The sequence below is a fragment of the Artemia franciscana genome, chromosome 10, assembly GCF_032884065.1.
Source record: "Artemia franciscana chromosome 10, ASM3288406v1, whole genome shotgun sequence".
NCBI classification, from domain to species: domain Eukaryota; kingdom Metazoa; phylum Arthropoda; class Branchiopoda; order Anostraca; family Artemiidae; genus Artemia; species Artemia franciscana.
Window position 1 is genome coordinate 38,840,006 of NC_088872.1, and position 19,922 is coordinate 38,859,927.

A 19,922-nucleotide genomic window follows, 5' to 3' on the forward strand; every position below is an offset into this window, starting at 1 on the left:
TAAACAAAATGTTAGGTTGTTTCAAAATAAACATCAACATGAAATTGAAATAAAATTTTATTGAATCACACTGAAATTAATCTTGTTTGAATTTCGTTAGGTATGCTGGGTCATGCTGTAGTATCATTGGCACTTGCAATTATAGTTCCTTGCTAAACCTATGTTAATGCACCAAATATTTCTCCTTTATCAGCCTTCCGCACTCCTTGAAAGTGCAATATCTACCAACTGGAAAACAAACAGAAGAAAAGGGTTCGAAAAAAATAACAAGGTAGTTGGTAAAATTAATCTGCCCCCCCCCCAAAAAAAAATTGTATTGATGTTTCAATATACTTCATAGAGCCTTTAGTATAAAATCCTTACATCGATGTATTGTTCTCTGACTTTCGTTGTATTGCTTGGATCTGGCCAATATGTGTACATATAACGGACGGCTTGGTAGATGCCATCTGGATTAAGAGTGTAGTTGTAGCGATGCACAAACTCACGTAGCTTCATATCAAACCATTCTTGATCTACACGAAAATCAGGCAAGAGCGTTTTGTTGTTAACTGAAAAAGGTTATTCGAAAGTTAAAAGAATGTAGATTTTGGTGGTGGTCGAATAGAAAAACACACTAAACTATCATTTTCAAGGTTAAAAGAAAAATCTTGGAATTTCCTTTCTTATGTTCATGATGAGATAAAAAACATTGTTACAAATCAAAATTGTTTATTTAATGAAAAAAGTATCAACTGAAAAAAAATTATTTGAAAGTTAAAAGACTGTGCATTTTGGCGGAGGCCTAAAAGTAAAACACCCCTACTATTAATTTCAAAGCTAAGAGGAAAATCTGGAAGAGTCCTTTCTCATACTCATTATGTGATAAAAACCACATTGATATAAGAAGAATTTCATTAAAAAAAAAGAACAAAAAAAGCTATTTACCTCAGTTCTCGAACGCTTAGAGGGATAAAAGGATTTGAAAGAGTTCAAAAATTCAAGTGGTTCCAGATGGAAGTCGTTAGTGTTATTTTAATAAAGTCCTGAAAGAGGGGTTGTGGTAAACTATTACGCTGACATAGTAAAGAACCTTCTGCCTCATGTACTTTACTTGCTGACATCATCGTGAAAAAAACGGATAATTATAGAAGTTTTAAGGGGGCGGGCACATTTGATCATAAACTGAAACTTATTAAGTTATTTTTGCAAAATAAACAGATTCAAGAACCGCCAACTGCCCTTTGTGCCCTTACAGCCCCGTTGAATATCAAACAGTTCCTGGTAACGAACTGTAAGTAAGGAGCGACCCGGCTCAATAGTAACTGAAACTCTAAAAAACTGAATTTTGATACATATAGATATATCAAAAGAATCGGCTTATTGTGCTTATTTCAAATAAATAAAGTTTCAAGTTTAAATTTACCCATTAAAGGCTACAAACCTGAGAAAATTAGCCTGATTTTCGAAAAAAAGGGTGAAACAACCCCTAAAAGTCATAGAATTTTAACGAAAATTACACCATCAGATTAAGCATAACAGAAAACCCTGCTGTAGAGGTTTCAAGCTCTTATCAGTAAAAATGTGGAATTTTGTTGTTGTTTTTTTTTGCCAGAAGAAAGATCACGGATGCGTGTTTATTTGTTTGTTTTGTTGTTCCTTTTTTTTTTCATTGGTGATCGCATCGATCCAGTGGTCCAAGAATATTACGAGACAGTTCATTTGAATGGAAATCAAAAGTTCTAGTGTCATTTCTGGGAGGGCAAAAATTTGAACGGAAATTAAAAGTTCTAGTGTCCTTTTTAAGTGACCAAAAAAATGGAGGGCAACTAGGCCCCCCTTCCAAGCTCATTTTTCCCAATGTCACTCGATCAAAATTTTCACATAAGCCATTTCGTCCGACAGCCATTTTGTTCATCATAAATGAAAGGCCCAATAATTATGCCTTTGAATATGAAGTGACCCACCACAGCCCCAGAGGAAAGGTCTTTAAGTTATAAAATTAGCCCATTGTTTACGCATGGTATTTGTTATTGGGAAGTATGTTTACATTCTTTGGTGAGAGGGAACAAATTTTCTGCTGGGGTTTTTTTCATGTGAAAATTTTCAATGGGGATGGAAGTTTTCGGGGGGTGAACTTGTCAGAGGAAATTATACACTGGGCAAATTTGCCAGAATTCCTATACAGAATTCTTCTTATATGTCTTACTTACTCTTTTCCGTCTCAATTTTATGCATGAAGTTGTCAAAGGTAATTGTCTGGGGTAATTTTCAACCCGATCTAAATTGTCTAGAGGATATTTGGAGGGGAATTTCTCCGTGGAGGCTAGGCTAGATTTCTTGTATTATTAAAAAACGATCAGAGATTAAAAAAAACAAGTTTTTTCAACCGAAAGTATGGAGCAACATTAAAACTTAAAACGAACTGTAATTATTATGTATATCGCCGTGGATTGCTTTCCGATTTTACTATATTAATCAATCAACTATCTAAGATTGGACTGTCAGTTAATGCGTCTACATGTGAGTTTATTTGTTTTTAATAGTCCTTATGCGGTCACTCCACTCGTTGGAGTGACACTTTCCACTACTTCATTTCTAAATAATCAAACCGTGAAAAACCTACGCGTCACTTACGAGAAAATATTCCCAAACAAAAGCCGTTACAACCGCAACGGTTTGTGCATGATTTATAACGCTTATTGTACCCCTGTGCTTTTGTTTTTATCAGGCATGGCTCATCTGTTTCGTAAGACAGATTGCCAGACTCTACGTGCTGCTTATTTTAGATATTGCAAATTCCTCCTCCGGCTTCCTAGATGGCACCGTAACAGAAAAGTCATTGCTCGACTTGGTTTAATAGACGTGCCTTCTCGGATTCGGTCTTCCAGTGACGATTTATGTAAAAAGACTATCAACTTTATTCACCTTTACGACCCTCTGCAGCCTTTTTTCCATATTGATATTGGTTAATTAGTTCATGTTGTCATAGTTAGTTTGAGTTTTTTTTCGCTGTTTATCGTTTTTGTTTATTTATAATACTCCGTACTTTGTGTTTTTTATACTTTTACGGGTAATAAAGCTCATTCATTCATCCAGGATCTAAGATTCAGAAGAATCGTCAATTAAGAAAATTAGCCTCCAAACGTAAATCGATCAGAGAGCTTCAACCACCAAAGCCTAATCTTCAAGCGGAATGCTACGCTTAAATTTTTTACTGGGCTGCTACAATTCTTTCACTGCCACCTATCTTATTATAAATAAGCGGGTGGAGATATCCGGCTCTGTCGCATCCAATGAAAGAGCAAAAGATTTGAATTTTCCTTGTCACAACGCTGCATCAAGCTAGTCACAGAGCCATCCCGAGCAGTCGTTTGCTTCAAGAATCGAGATGATCTCATCCGAACTACAAAACTTTCAAAAGCCTCTTTGCCTGGTCTTGCTAATAAATTGAGTTTCAGTGTGCCAACAAAGTTGAGCACTAAATTCCGAAAAATGTTTTAAACTTTACAGCAACAAAATAATTATTTTTGCTACATATTATGGAAGTATGTTCTCTGATTTGTTTGTAAAGTTAATAAATAAAATTAATTGTATGAATAGTCTCATTGTTTCATATTTCCTTTGCAATGCATAATTATAATATCAAATAACAAAAAAATTACTACTTTAAGGCTTAAATATTCTACACGGTTAGTGTGGATGCACTCAGTGTATGGTCGTAATATTCAGTAATTTTGTGTTTTTTTATGTATAATATTATTCATAGTTTCTGGGGGGTTTTTAACAGAGGCGCCATTTGGGTGGGGCAGGGGTGGGCAAATGCCCACCCCAGATTTTACAGGGGGCCCAAGCTTCCACCAAAAAGGGTCCTTTGCCGGCCATAATAATAACACTATTTGCTATTAAGCATTGTAAACTTTGAAAGCAAGTTAGATACATAATCTAATTCTCAAGTTCTGTCAAATGCCCGTTTCCTAGATGATTATACTAATATTATAAATTCTGAATATTTGCAGTAATTCCTCTAAGTTGATAGACTAAAATAGGTCAGTTCCTGGCCTATTGTTTCTTGATGGAATCGTTCCTTGTTATCTTCCAACTGCACTATATAGAAGCAATAACGCGAGCGACGACATCGCTGTCTCAGCAACTACATGCCGTCGCCGTCGGTTATTTCTTGATTGCACACCCTGACTCGGGCCACAAGAAGCAAACTCACCAACCTGCGTTGAGATGCTTCATTTGTATCACTTTTCAAGAAGGCTAAAGAGTTTGCAACAGAACTCGAAATTGAGGTACCTGCTGTGAATGGACCCACGACTAAACCCTCCTCTGTTGGTCAGAAAGGACGACCTTGAAGAACTCAAAAGATCACCAACCATCGAAAACAATTTGGACAACTTTGACGCTAGGAAAGAATTTCATCGAATCTGGAAATTGGACTACTACTTTGGCGGATGAAATGAAGCAAGCATACTTCAAAACTTTTGACCGTCTACTAGCTGAATTTGACAGAAGGTTCACAGAAAACTTGCCAGTGCTGAGTATGCTCGAAGCCTCGGATCCAAGCTCAACCAAGTTTATGGACACAGAGCTGCTCAAGCATTTCTCTTCTCTTTACGGCGAGCTGGATATCGACAGCATTCTTTTCGAATCGCAAGCTGGTATTGCCAAGCGTTTCTTGCTCAATGAGGAGAAAAAGCCGGAAAGCTTCCTACAGGCGGTCTACAACAGGAGATGATCGTCTCAGTCACCTCCTTTTGATATTAGCAGAGAAGGATTTAGTAAAAATTTGGACTACAACCAGCTTTTTAACGATTTTACAAAGATGAAAGCTCGGCGGTTCCCCTTGTTACCTTGAATGTTGTTATATATATTTTTTTTGGGGTATGTTTTTCCGTTCCACATTTGGTTACAGTACATTTCCAAGCAACACACGGGTGCTGAAAATGCATTTTTACTTAGAATATTCGATCAATGTGCTGCCAAAACCCGGATTTTTCTTATGCGACACAAAGTGAATCGGGAGGGGGGCCCAGATGGAGTTCATGCCCACCCCAAGATTTGGCCCAAATGACGCCTCTGTTTTTTAACCTTTTATATGTAGGATTTGTGCCATAACTCTTCGACAATCCCAGAGTAAGTATTAAACAGATAGTTAAAAAATCTAAAATAAAATTTGATTAAAAACTTTGAATTTTGTAAATTCGATTGCTTTCCATCCCATGAGGGCCAAAATACAATCTTGCGAAAATTCTGTGATAGTGAATTGATTGAAAATTGTTGAAGAACTATCCTTTTAGTGGCCCAGTTTGAAAGGCCATAATGCCGCACGATGGCAAATTCACTCCTAAAGAAACTTGCGGCCCATTTAAAATAAGCGGTTAATACAATCATTTTAAGATTCAATGGACTGAAGTTGATTCATTTGATGTTTCTGTTATGTATAGTTCAGGCTTGGGAACTTTTCTGGACTAAGATGGCTCTTTAATTACAAATAGAAAAAGAATATATATATATATATATATATATATATATATATATATATATATATATATATATATATATATATATATATATATATATATATATATATATATATATATATATATATATATATATATATATATACAATGAAAAGAGAAATCATCAATGTAACAGCACAAACACAAAAAAAAAGAGATAGAAGGAGAAAGGGAAAACTGTTTTCCTAAAGTAGTGGCTAATATAGACCAGTACTTGAACGAGGCCTTAACCCTACTCATCCATACAACCACATAGGTCAAACAGCATAGCCATACACAATCAACCATAAAGAATAATCCATGGACAGGCAGTCATGTCGTCAATAAGTATAAGTCTTCATTTACCAAACAATAAAAGCACTAAAGAAAAAAAAATTCAGAGGCAACAACCCAAAACAAGGGCTCATCAGGAGAATACACTTGCCTATAGGATTTCGGCACTTTAAATTCTATACCCAGTCAAGTGTTGTGCCTACCACAGAATATCCATGGCATCCCCGTGTCAGGTATCACCCCCAAAACATATGCCTATGAAAAAAAAACAAAAAAAACAGCAAATGTAGAACAACCAAGTAACACCAAAACAAACTTATCCTGTTAATATATTCCTCATTTTAGTAACAATAGGTAAACTAAATGTGATAAATTTTACCAAATCACAATTATTAACACATTGCAAAAATCCTGAATGAACTAAACAATTATAGAATTCATCTTTACCATTAGGCTATTTTTTAAATATATATATATATATATATATATATATATATATATATATATATATATATATATATATATATATATATATATATATATATATATATATATATATATATATATATATATATATATATATATATATATATATATATATATATATATATATATATATATATATATATATATATATGATCAAACAGTTCGTGGTAACGAACTGTAGTAAGGAGCGACCCGGCTCAATAATAACCGAAACTTTAAAATATGGGATTTTGATACCAATAGTTACATCAAAAGAATCGCATTTTAATGCTGATTTTAAATATATAATATTTAAAATGGGTATCATCAAGATCAGTGATACCCATCAAAAGTTACGAGCCTGAGAAAAGTTGCCTCATTTCATAAAATAGGGGGAAACACCCCCTAAAAGTAATACAATCTTAACGAAAATCACAACATCAGATTCAGCGTATCAGAGAGTCTTGTTGTAGAGGTTTCAAGCTCCTATCTACAAAAATGTGGAATTTAGCATTTTTGCCAGAAGACAGATCCCGGATGCGTGTTTATTTGTTGTTTTTTTTGTTTTTTTTTTCAGGGGTGATCGTATCGACTTAGTGGTCCTAGATTGTCGCGAGAGAGCTCATTTTAACGAAAATTAAAAGTTCTAGTGCCCTTTTTAAGTGGCCAAAAAAATGGAAGGCACCTAGGCCCCCTCCTACACTCATTTTTTCCCAAAAGTCACCGGATCAAAATTCTTAGATAGCCATTTTATTCACCATAGTCGAAAAAATTAATAACTATGTCTTTAGGGACGACTTACGCCCCCAAAGTCCCCGTGCGAGGGGATGCAAGTCACAAACTTTGACCTGTGTTTACATATAGTAATGGTTACTGGGATGTGTAAAGACATTTTCAGGGGGATTTTTTTGTTTAGGGAATTGGGGGAAGAGAATTTCAATGAAGGGGGTGCAGGGTTTTCTAGCATTATTTGAAAAAAAACGTTTTTTCTACTGAAAGTAAGGAGCAGCATTAAAACTTAAAACGAACAAAAATTATTACGCATATGAAGGGTTTACCTCCTCGCTATACTTCACTCTTTACGCTACAGTATTTTTAGTAATTTCAACTATTTATTCTACGATTTTTGCGATTCAGAGGTCATTCTTAAGGAATTGGGACAGAACTTAAGCTTTAGGGTAAAGAGCGAGGTATAGACGAGGGTTGAACCCCCTCATACATGCAATAAAAACATACGAATATAGAAGTTCGTTACGTAAATTAATTCATAAGTTACGTATATTTTTTACCAATGAAAACGTTTGTAAAACATTAAAAGTTCTAGTTGCTTTTTTAAGTAATCAAAAATTGGAGAGCAACTAGGCCTCCTGCCTCGCTCCTTTTTTCTCAAAATAATCCGATTAATTGCAATTATTTAACATACAATTTTCGTTTTAATTATTTATGTGCAGAGAGCCAAGATCATACATTAATTCAAAAATTACATTATTACATCCAGAAATTACATTAAAAAAAAACAAGTTTTATTAAATGAAAGTAAGGAGCAACATTAAAACTTAAAACGAACAGAAATTACTCCGTATATGAAAGGGGCTTTTCCTCTGCAACGCCCCACTCTTTACGCTAAAGTTTCTTACTGTTTTAAAAATACAGTTAAGAGAAAGAGTCAAACTTTAGCGTAAAGAGCGAGGCGTTGAGGAGGAAAAGCCCCCCTTATATAGGGAGTAATTTCTGTTCATTTTAAGTTTTAATGTTGCTCCTTACTTTTATTTAAAAAAAACTTGTTTTTTATTTAATTTCTAGTATTAAAAAGGACGCACATCCTTGGTCTTTCAGGGATCGTTCCCTGGGCCAAGAGAACCCAATATGTTCATAAGTAAGGAGGTCATTAGGGATGATAATACATTTCGATTTAATGATTGCATTTGTAGATTAAAAAGAAAGGGAAAAATAAAACACAAAGAATAAAAAATGTGGAACGCTTCACGATTTTGCGTGTCATCCTTGCGCAGGGGCCATGCTAATCTTCTCTGTATCGTTCCAATTTTAGTATATGTCCTCCCGAAGGAGGACAATATGTATAAGGCTAAATTGCTATATATACCTGGAAACTGGTGAAAATCTTTCACACTGTTTTGGGCTATAAATTCTAATTTACTATAAGGGTTTACCTGAAACTAAAATTTCGTAAAGTGGAAAACTAACTCTACCCCATAAACAAGCCATATTAAGGATTTTCTTTTATTTTATGTCTGACAATGTGTTTTAAAGTCATGTGCGGCAGTTCAAGAGACGATATTAAATTCGGTAAAACTTAAGATATACGTTGCATTCCATCAAACTAATCAAAGTCAATCATTTCAACTTCTTGTTTCCTACTATCTTCTTTGGTCTAAATGTTGAGATATTTTTTTTATGCCTTATATCCTTTTTTCTCACTCTTACATAATGCGAGGGGGTAGCCACTTTCAAAATTTGTGTGGATTATGTGATGCTTGCCATACTTTGCGCAAGGAGGTTTTCGTGGCTGAAGTGTACCTGTGTTTGGGCAAAGTATGCAAGGTGTGGCAAGACAGGTCACAGTTCTAAATATACACCAAGCGATTTAGAATGGGCAACCCCTCAGAAAATTAATCTTGATAAAGAATCTCAATACTTGAAATAAAAATGCATCAAAATGGAATCAAAATATGATAACGAGTAAAAGATTTACTCGTTAACCTTTTACTCGTTTTACACTCATAATCACCCGATTTTTTAACTTTTGGATCTAAAGGTCCTAAAAGCGAGGGGTTAGTCACTTTCGGAACTCCTGTATAGCAAGTGGCAAGTGCCAAGTTGGGCCAAACCATGGCAAGCGTTTTAGCAGCTGGACTAAGTGTGGCGGAGCTGTGCGGCACACGTGGCGTTCTGAGATGTACTCCAGGTGGCGAGGAGTGGGGCCTCAATATTAAGCTACGGTAAAGTCAGTGATAAGCTATCGAACTGGGATACAATCAAGTTAGCTATACAGACTGCTCCTGTTTTGATTGGAAGCTAGCTGTACAGACTGCTCCTGTTTTGATTGGAAGCTAGCTGAAATAGGAAGGGGGTCAAAGCCAAATGAAGAAAATGTTCAGAAGTGAACCCTGGTTTAACGTAAAGTTCAATATTCTAGGAAAGTATTACATTTCTTACCAGAAAAGTAGCAGATGAAAGTGTTTCACTTTCCACATACAGAAAAATAAGGATTATTGGTCTTAGGAAGAAGTAAAATACCCCCTCTGTCCTGGCCTTTTCTCCTAGCTGAAAAACTCATTTATTTTGTGTTTTCGTTTTTTATTGTTAAGCTTCTCTGAGGTTTAGCTAACGTTTCTCCGAGTCACTTACTAACGCACAAAAAGAAGTCATGTTTAAAAATATGGGAAGCATATTTTCTCTTGTTCTTCTTAATTCTTGCTTGTCCAGACCTCTATGTTCATCCCAGCCAGTCCAAATTTTTAGTAAATATATTTTTATTAATTTATTTAATGGTACAGAGGTTGATCGATTTCAATGGACTTATTTATACTATCGACAGATAACGAAAACCTCACCTCTTTGATTTTCCAAATTTTTCAGGTTTGAAAAAGAAGACTTCATGAAACTACGTTTATTGAAAAATTGATTTCCAGAATTTGTTATTAAATAAAATCAATTTTTCGTTTTCATATTGCTATTTTTTTTTGGCTAATAGATTCCGACGAAACTATTTGAAGCGTGCTTTTCATGAATTTAGATTTTCACGGCCCAGTAATTTTGGACGTATGATATCGCAGCATTAAGCCAAATTGCAAATTGCTCTCATATGACAAAATTGACCCCGATTAAAGAAAAGGAAGAAGTTGAAATCTTAATTTGAGCTTTGTACGGAGGCGATTTAAGGAGGAGACATAAGGAGCCCTGGGCACAGAAATTTTAGGGGCGCAGAATTTCAAATAAATAATCCAAAGGTTACAATGATTTTGCAATTTTATTTTTACTAAAAATAAAGTAGAAGGCGAAGTTGGCCGAATTTTGCTAATAAATGAAAATTATGTTAAAGTTTGGGCTGAAAATTGCTGGGCAACAGAGAAGGGGACAGTACTAAGGATTTCGCCCTTGGGGCAAGAGAGCCCAGAACCGCTGATGGCTCTAAATGATAGGGGAGCTTGAATAGAAGAATTTAAAACTACTTCTAAAAAAAGAATAGATGATTCTAATAATTGGTTATTTGTCTCACACTTGGAAAACCACGTGTCTCGAATGTCCATAAACACATTGTAGTAATACTCGCAAAAAAAAAATTAAAGCAAAGAAAGTAAACACGGGGTTTTTGCTGGACTCCTAAACACCACTTATCATTTAAATGTTTTGGTATCGTAACACTAAATATTTCCATTATTTACCATTAAAATTATGCTGATAACATATAATTACAGTTGTATTGTATTGACTATATTTCGAAATTAAATAAAAAAAACAAGTTTTTTTAAATGAAAGTAAGGAGCAATATTAAAATTTAAAACAAACAGAAATTACTCCGTATATGAAAGGGGCTTTTCCTCCTCAACGCCCCGCTCTTTACGCTAAAGTTTGACTCTTTGTCTTAACTCTATTTTTAAAACAGTAAGAAACTTTAGCGTAAAGGGCGTTGAGGAGGAAAAGCCCCGTTCACATACGGAGTAATTTCTGTTCGTTTTAAGTTTTAATGTTGCTCCTTACTTTCATTGAAAATAACTTCTTTTTTTTATTTAATTTCTGGACGTTTTTGAATTAATGCATGTTTTGATCTTGGCTCTCCGCACATAAATAATTAAAACGAAATATGCATATTAATTAATTGCAATTTTGAAAATTTTAGGAAGATTTTGAGAAAAAGGAGCGAGGGAGGGGGCCTAGTTGCCCTCCAATTTTGTGATTACTTAAAAAAGCAACTAGAACTTATAATTTTTTACAAACGTTTTCATTGGTAAAAAATATACGTAGCTTACGAATTAACTTACGTAACGTACTTCTATATTCGTATGTTTTTATTGCGTATATGAGGAGGTTCAACCCTCGTCGATACCTCGCTCTTTACACTACAGCTAAAATTTTGTCTCAATTCCTTAAGAATGACATCTGAATCACAAAGGCCGTAGAATAAATAGTTGAAATTACTAAAAATACTTTAGCGTAAAGAATGAGATATAACGAGGGGGTAAACCCCTCATATGCGTAATAATTTTTGTTTGTTTTGAGTTTTAATGCTGCTCCTTACTTACAGTAGAAAAAACTTTTCATATTTATTTTTTCATTGTTTTTTCAAATAATGCTAGAAAATCCTGCGCCCCCTTCATTGAAGTTCTCTTCCCCCATGAGCAGTTTCTCAATGGAGATATCCTCCCACGTAACCCCTCCCCCTCAAATCTCCCCCCTAAAACAAAAAAATCTGCACACTTCCCAGTAACCATTATTATATGTGAACATAGGTCAAAGCTTGTAACTTGCAGCCCATCCCACGGGGACTGCAGGGAAGTAAGTCGCCCCTAAAGACATAGTTATTAGGTTTTTCGACTATGGTGAATAAAATGGCTATCTCAGAATTTTGATCCGGTGACTTTTGGGAAAAAATGAGCGTGGGAGGGGGCCTAGGTGCCCTCCAATTTTGTCACTTAAAAAGGGCACTAGAACTTTTAATTTCCGTTAGAATGAGCCCTCTCACGACATTCTAGGACCACTCAGTCGATACGATCACTCCTGGGAAAAAAAAAAAAAAAAAAAAAAAAAAAAAAAAAAACAAATAAACACGCATCCGTGATCTGTCTTCTGGCAAAAAATGCGAAATTCCACATTTTTGTAGATAGGAGCTTGAAACCTCTACAAAAAGGTTCTCTAATACGCTGAATCTGATGGTGTGATTTTCGTTAAGATTGTATGACTTTTAGAGGGTGTTTCCCCCTATTTTCTAAAATGAGGCAACTTTTCTCAGGCTCGTAACTTTTGATGGGTATAATTGATCTTGATGAAACTTATACATTTAAAATCAGCATTACAATGCAATTCTTTTGATGTAACTATTGGTATCAATATTCCATTTTTTAGAGTTTCGGTTACTATTGAGCCGGGTCGCTCCTTACTACAGTTCGTTACCACGAACTGTTTGATTGCATCCTACAAAACAGATGTAGTAACAACGTGATTTCAATCGTAATTGTTTTTTTGTTATTTTTAGTGAGGAAAGACTACAGTCTAACATTTACAAACTTTTTCGAGCAATAGCGTAAAATACTATTTTCGCAATCATGATGAAGTAAAGAAATCAAATTGTGAATTGAGAGCTTTGTCTTGAGGAGAACAATGGAATTTTGATGATGTTAAAATCATTTGCAGTTTTTGCGTAATCAAGAAAGAAAACGGAAATTGCCGCAGTTTAGAACTCAAACATGGTTAAATCTTGTTTTCGATCAAAGGATTGTTTAGTTCTTTAAATATAAGAACTGTAAAATTATACTGTACCAAAGAAATGTTAGAAAGTGAGCCTTTGCTATATATATATATACACATTTACACAAAAATACATGTAAATCAGACGGACGGTGGGTTCTTTAGCATGCCAATAATTAAAAACAAATTCACAAAGATGAACAGTTGCATCTCAATTCGTTTCAATTCCATAAAAATTCATCAAGTTTAGTGTTACCCATCAAAAGTTACAAGCTTGAGAAAACTTGCAATTCATTCCCGAAGCTAGTTGAATTAATCTGTTTTTTGTCGACTGTCAACGGCAAAATTTTAAGAAACGCTCGAAGGCCGGTACGAGGGTAAATAAGAACGCCATGCCACGCCAGTTGGTGGGTACATGTAAATCAGACGGACGGTGGGATCTTTAGCATGCCAATAATTAAAAAGAAACTCACAAAGAGGAACAGTTGCATCTCTATTCGTTTCAATTCCATAAAAAATCAACAAAATCAGCTCAAAAATGAGACGCGTGTAGCCAAATCTCAATTAATTTTAATCATAAAAAAATAGCAACAAAAAAATGAGAATAGCTTAATCTCTATTCATACCAACCATGATAAAACGAAAAAAAATCAGCTCAAAAATGAGACGCGTGTAGCCACATGTCTATTAATTTTAATCATTAAAAAGGAGCAAAAAAAAATGAGAACAGCTTAATCTCTATTCATACCAACCATGATAAAAACGAAAAAAAAATCAGCTCAAAAATGAGACGCGTGTAGCCAAATCTCCAATAATTTTAATCATTATAAAAGAGCAAAAAAAAAAAAAAAAAAGAACAATCTCTATTCATACCAACCATAATAAAAACGAAAAAAAAAAAAAAAATCAACTCACAAATTAGATGTGCAGCGGCATCTCTATTCATTCCAACCATATAGTGGAGATCCGGGTTTAAATAGTTGTACTTGATAAGATATTCAGGAGTCTCAGATAAAAATTTCCAGTCTTTTTCTTCCCATCCATGGTACCAAGTGTCACCAGGGAATCTTAGAATTTCGGTGTCTACAATTGGAGCCCATGCCCACATTCCAACATCAGGCTGTAAAAATAATAAATTCTTGGAACTGCATTCATATTTTTCATGGGTAGGCTAAGGGAGAGTTGAGCTCTATAATTTTTTGGCAACATAGCAGATTTTTTTGAGGGGGGAGGGGGAAATAAAAAAAAGTTATTTGAAAAGAATTGTTAGGAAAAAAGGGACCTTTTTGGAGGAGGAGTGCACAAAGGCCCAAACCTGTTTGCATATATCTCTAAGTCAAGATACTTCAAGAGTTTGACCTCGGAGCCTGCCCTCCCCCTCTCCCATAAAAAACTTAAATTCTCCCAAATTTCTCGGCACTTCTTATGCAACTTATATTTTTTCACTCCCTCCCCCCCCCCCAAAAAAAAAATCCCTGCGTACATGCCTGTCTAGGTTCAAATTAGAAATAGTACAAGTCTTTTCTATTCAATATGCTTATATATAGTACAGAAAAATGCAAAAATGATTTATGTAGCCTATACCTAAAGGTGGAGAAGTAATACAATAGTCTATTAAACAAATACAATGTTAACTATACATCACCGGTGCTGTCGTAAATTTTCCAAGCGAGTCCTCTCCTTCCCCCTCCCCTCTCTCTAATAGTGCTGATCTGGATTACCCTCCAAAGCTGATTCAAGAACAATATTAAAACAAAAAGCGGACACAACTTATCCAAGATGTAAGGGAACCAGACTTTAAAGCCTCTTCTACTTTGAGCTTCCCTTACGTTAAGGATAAAACTGAAGATCATGTTATAGTAACCCAATCACAATATTTCAAGTGGGAGTTTATATAGATAAACCCTTAGTAAGAGGAGAAAGTTTATATGATGAATTTCTTTTGTCGCTAGATTAGGTATTTTCGCGTTGTATTCTGTTTCTGTGTGTGCTTGTAATTTGTATTGTTGTTTAATTTCCTTCCTTGTTTGCTATTTATTTACTTTTTTATTAATTTATTTATTTTTGTGTGTATATGGCTCTTCGGCTTTTAGAATTTACTTATCTATCTATCTATCTATCTATCTATCTATCTATTGAGAACAAAAATAAATGAAGTAGAAAGACAAATTTTTTATGCACAAGTAAAGAGCAAATTTTTTTCATACGAAAGTAAACAGCAATGTGAGAACTTATAAAGAACGAAAATTATCCTCGATGAAAGGGGGCCTGCCCTTCAACCTGCTATTCTTTGCGTTAATTTTTTACTTTTTTCCCCGATACAAAAAGAACGACTGCCCCAATGCTGGAGCAATGTAATAAATTGTGTAATTTTTTCTCAATAAACAAGTACCTAAAGAACTCCATTTTCAGTATAAATGTTTTGAAAGCCAAAGAAAATTAAACACGTCCCATTGCCAACTGGCTTAATTTGTCGTGCATACTATTAGCAAATTTTGAACAATATAAGAGGAAAGCAGAATTCGCCCCTCCCCCTCCCCGAAAAAAATTCTACATAAGCTAGATCAGCTAAACTCACTATTTTTACTGTCGCTGAGGTGGAAGAGCCCGAGACACAACCGGAGTCAAATATGACTTGTTCACAAAACTTCAAAAATCAAAATCCATGGAAATCGCTTCGAAGCTTTTGTTTCCCAAGATATTGTTGATTTTGAAAGAAAGGCACTTTGACGAGACATCACACCCCTGTAAAATTTTGACATTGCAAGAAAAAAAAACCTTTTGATAAACAGCAACCGATTTGTTGGCATTATAACGCCGCTTTAGGGCTACCTATGTGCAACTATATATTTATACATAGTTACTATATATTGCAACTATGTGCAACACATAATATTTACTTTGCAATTGTGTCAAACAGTTCGTGGTAACGAACTCTAATTAAAGAAAAAAGGAACTTTGATAGCAATTAATAGATTAAAATAATTAGCCTTTTGTGCTGATTCCAAATATACAAATTTCGCTAAGTTTAATGCTATTCATCAAAAGCTACGAGTCTGATAAAATTAGCCCAGTTTTCGAAAGAGGGGGGAAACCACAAAAAAGTCTAGCGATCTTAATTAAAATCACACCATAAAATTAAGCATATCAGAGAGCCAAAGAGGTTTTAATCCCCTATCTACAAAAAAGTGGTATTTGGATTTTTTGCAAGAAAAAGGTTCAAGGGTACGCGTTAATTTTTTTTTTCAGGGGTGATCTTATCGGACCAATGGTTCTAGAAGACCGGAAGTGGGTTCCTTCAAGCTGAAATTATCAGTTCTAGTGTAGTTTTTAAGTGACCAAAAAGATTAGAGGGTGACTAACCTCCTTCCCACGCTCTTTTCCCCCCAAGGACTTCCGTTCAAAATTTGAGGTAGTCATTTGGTTCAGCATAGTTCGAAGGTCCAATAACTATGCCTCTTCTAGGGATGACATGGATCACCCAAAGTCCCTGGAGAAAGGGCTGTAAGTTTTACAGTTTGCCCTTTGTTCATAAATTAAATATAAACCATAGTTTTTCAACTGAAAGTTAAGAGCAACATTAAAATTTAAAACGAACAGAAATTATCCCTTATATGAGTGTGGCTACCCCTTCCTCGACCCTCACTCTTCACGCTAAAGTTTTATTTCTTTCCCAATTGTCTAAGAATGACTACTGACACAAAAGGACCTTTCTACATTATTTCGAGTATAAGGCACAAAGGAATTTTCTGTATTAAATAAGTAAGCAATTCAATTACCCGAATATTCACATTGAATTAGAAGGGAGTCTAAAAAAGGAAAAATAAAAGAAAAGTCACACTATAGAGCATCATCAAACATATTTACACATTATACACATTAGCACAACTACTGGCACAGGATGGCTAAAAAGGGGTTTGCTCTTCCCTTCACATTGTTATGAAAACTGTCGGCGGAACGGTTAAAACAGACTGTTGGATAGGATACGCCATAATTGCGCATGATAAAAGAGTTCCTCGTCCATGCTGGAAGTCTCAGAAGGAACTTCACGAATGAAAAAAAACGCAACTCTTACTTTTGCCCACTGTGCAGACGACAAGTATCTCCAAAAAGGCGATATATACAGTATATGTGGAAGAGCAATGGCATCATACAAAGACGCAAGGTATTTACGGCACAACTAATGTCTGCTGCCGATAATTGACCCATACGCAATCCATATTTTCACTTCTACGGATTATCATCCTGGTTCAAATAAAACAATTCAATAACTAGGGGGTCACCCGTTGCCTCAGAATCAGATAAAATAGCAGTAAGAACGAACAGAAGATCAGCGCAACCAAGCCCCACTGTAAAACCAAACTGGTGGTTTGGCATCTGACAACAATGTCTAACATTCGACAATATCAGCATTTCTAGAAATTTGCATAAAATTGGCAGTACAGTAATTGGGTGATACGAAGAGCGTATGTTGGCTGGCTTCCCTTTTTTAGGATGGGCAGAAGTTGCCCAGTATAGAAAACATCGGGTGCAATACTGATTACGAATATGATTTGATAAAATAATATTAACATTCCATACACAAGACGAGTAGACCAACAATTCACAAGGTGAAATGCACATAAGCCGTCCAAAGGCATTTGTAGTAAAATCAAAAACCGATACGGTAAAGACCAGAAAACTCGAGTTTGATAGCAGAGATTCAAGTTGTTCGGCATATGGTCTAGCTTCACGGGGATTTTGGGCACTAAATTCTTCTCGTAAAGTAAGCTCGGCAGTCATTTGGATCACAAGACATGGACTTCTTTCACGTGGTCTTTCCATAAACGACTTTGATCATTAATTATTTACTCTGTATAGTCATTTTTCCCATTCGTACGATGCTACTTGAGAGCTTTCTCAAATTCACGTTTTGTGTGTACGTGGAGATAATTTAACACACCGGATTTAGGGACAACCACATTAACACATCGGATTTAGGGATAAACACGTTCCCTCTACACTGAGAACCAGATCTTAGCATCCTGACATGCTTTCATTGGCTCTTTACTCTTTGAGAGCCCCGGGATTTCAGTCCCTTTGCAAATCTTCCTAACGGAAAGAGCAGTATTTTCTGCGATTAGTGGTGCGTGGGTGATTTCAGCACAGAAGACCTTCAGCTGTGTTCTAGTTTCCTTGATATTCCTCTGCACGTTGGCTTTTTTTTACTAAATGGTACGGTGATCTTCTGAAGCGTCGTGTCTAGCACTGTCCGGTAAAGGGAGAAGGCGGTCTTTGGCGAATATTTTATTTCACTGTGAAGTACATTAACCTGTGCTTCAATTGAGGTGTGGTCGGCAGAGTGTAGCACGCTCACTGTGCAAAAAAATTACCTTATTTTAGAAAATAGGGGTAAACCCCCCTTAAAAGCGATAGAATCTTAACGAAAATCACACCGTCAGATTCAGCGTATCAGAGAACAAAACAATAGAAGTTTCAAGTTCCTATCTACAAAAATTTGGAATTTGTAATTTTTTTTTTTTTTTTTTTTGGCCACAAGACAGACCACAGATGCATTTCTTTTTCCCAGGGGTGATCGTGTCGAACCAGTGGTCCTAGAATGTCGCGAGAGGGCTCATTTTGACGTAAATAAAAAGCTATTATGCCCTTTTTAAGTGAACAAAAATATTGGAGGGCACCTAGGCCCCCTCCCACGCTCACTTTTTCCCAAAGTCACCAGATCAAAATTCTGAGGTAGCCATTTTATTCAGAATAGTCGAAAAACCTAATAAATATGTCTTTGGAGACGACTTACTCCCCCACAGTCCCCGTGGGAGGGGCTGCAAGTTACCAACTTTGACCAGTGTTTACATATAGTAATGGTTACTGGGAAATGTACAGACGTATTCAGGGGGTCTTTTTGGTTAGGGGAAGAGGGTTGAGGTGGATGAGTTATGTGGGGGGAAATTCCCATGGAGGAATTTGTCATGCGGGAGGAGAATTTCCATGAAAGGGCCACAGGATTTTCTAGTATTTAAAAAAAATATATATATATGAAAAAGTTTTTCAACTGCAAGCAAGGAGCAGCATTAAAACTTAAAACGAACAGAAATTGTTATACATGTGAAGGGTTCATCTCCTCCTAATACCTCGCTCTTTGCGCTAAAGTATTTTTAGTAATTTCAACTATTTGTTCTACGGCCTTTGTGACCCAGGGGTCATTCTTAAGGAATTGGGACAAAATTTAAGGAATTGGGAAAAAAATACGTATATTTTTACTATTAAAACGTTCTTAAAAAATTAAAAGTTATAGTTGCCTTTTTAAGTAATCAAAAAATTGGAGGGTAACTAGGCCTCCTCCCCCACTCATTTTTTCTCAAAATCGTCCGATCAAAACAATGAAAAGCCAATGAGCCAAAAAAACTAATTAATATGCAAATTTCGCTTTAATCATTCATGTGAGGAGAGCCAAAATCAAAACATGCATTAATTCAAAAATGTTCAGAAATTAAATTAAAAAAAAACTAAAACAGTTTTTTTGAACTGAAAGTAAGGAGCGATATTAACACTTAAAACGAACAGAAAGTACTCCATATATAAAAGGGGCTTTTCCTCCTCAACACCCCGCTCTTTACGTTAAAGTTTGACTCTTTATCTCAACTCTATTTTTTAAAGCAGTAAAAAACTTTAGCATAAAGAGCGGTAAAAAACTTTAGCGTAAATTTCATAGAGGAGTTCTGTTGAATTCTCTCAAGTAAAATTTCCCCGTTGTAAATTTATCCCTTGGAAACTTCCCTGTCCAGGTGAACAAAATAGATATCTTAAAATTTTTATTGCATTATTTCGGGGGAAAAGGGCGTGGGAGGAGCATTTTTGGTAATTTTTAAGGGGACTAGAACGTTTAATTTCGTTCGAACGAGCCCTCTCCTGATATTCTTGGAATATTGGTTTGACTTAATCACCATGGTGAAGAAACAAACAAAAAGAGACAACAAATAAACACGTATCCATGATCTTTCTTTTGACAAAATACAAAATTCACGATTTTGCATTTGGGAGGTTGGAATTCTTGTTGTAGAGTTCTATAATATGCTGAATCTGACGGTGCACTTTTCATTAATATTTCTTGACTTTTTGGGTGTGCTTCTCCACTTTCTCAAAATTACACAAATTTTATCAGGTTTGTAGCTTTTGATGGGTAGGCTACATTAAACTTATTAAAGTTTACATATTTGGAATCGGCATAAAAATGCATTCTTTTTTATGCGTATA

General features: G+C 35.4%; 1 protein-coding gene and 1 non-coding gene across 2 annotated transcripts in view; both read right to left on the reverse strand.

Annotated features, from left to right (window-relative positions):
• Positions 1-19,922, reverse strand: part of LOC136032172 (neuroligin-4, Y-linked-like) — a 63,844-nt gene that overhangs the window by 13,912 nt on the left and 30,010 nt on the right. The window contains exons 6-7 of the mRNA XM_065712360.1: positions 13,587-13,791; positions 364-551 (exon numbers count right to left, since the gene is read on the reverse strand). Of these exons, the coding sequence (XP_065568432.1) occupies positions 364-551; positions 13,587-13,791 (393 nt within the window). The remainder of the gene's footprint in view (positions 1-363; positions 552-13,586; positions 13,792-19,922) is intronic.
• On the reverse strand, positions 8,213-8,318 carry LOC136032527 (U6 spliceosomal RNA). The gene has a single exon (XR_010618738.1). It is a non-coding gene; the product is annotated as a U6 spliceosomal RNA (small nuclear RNA).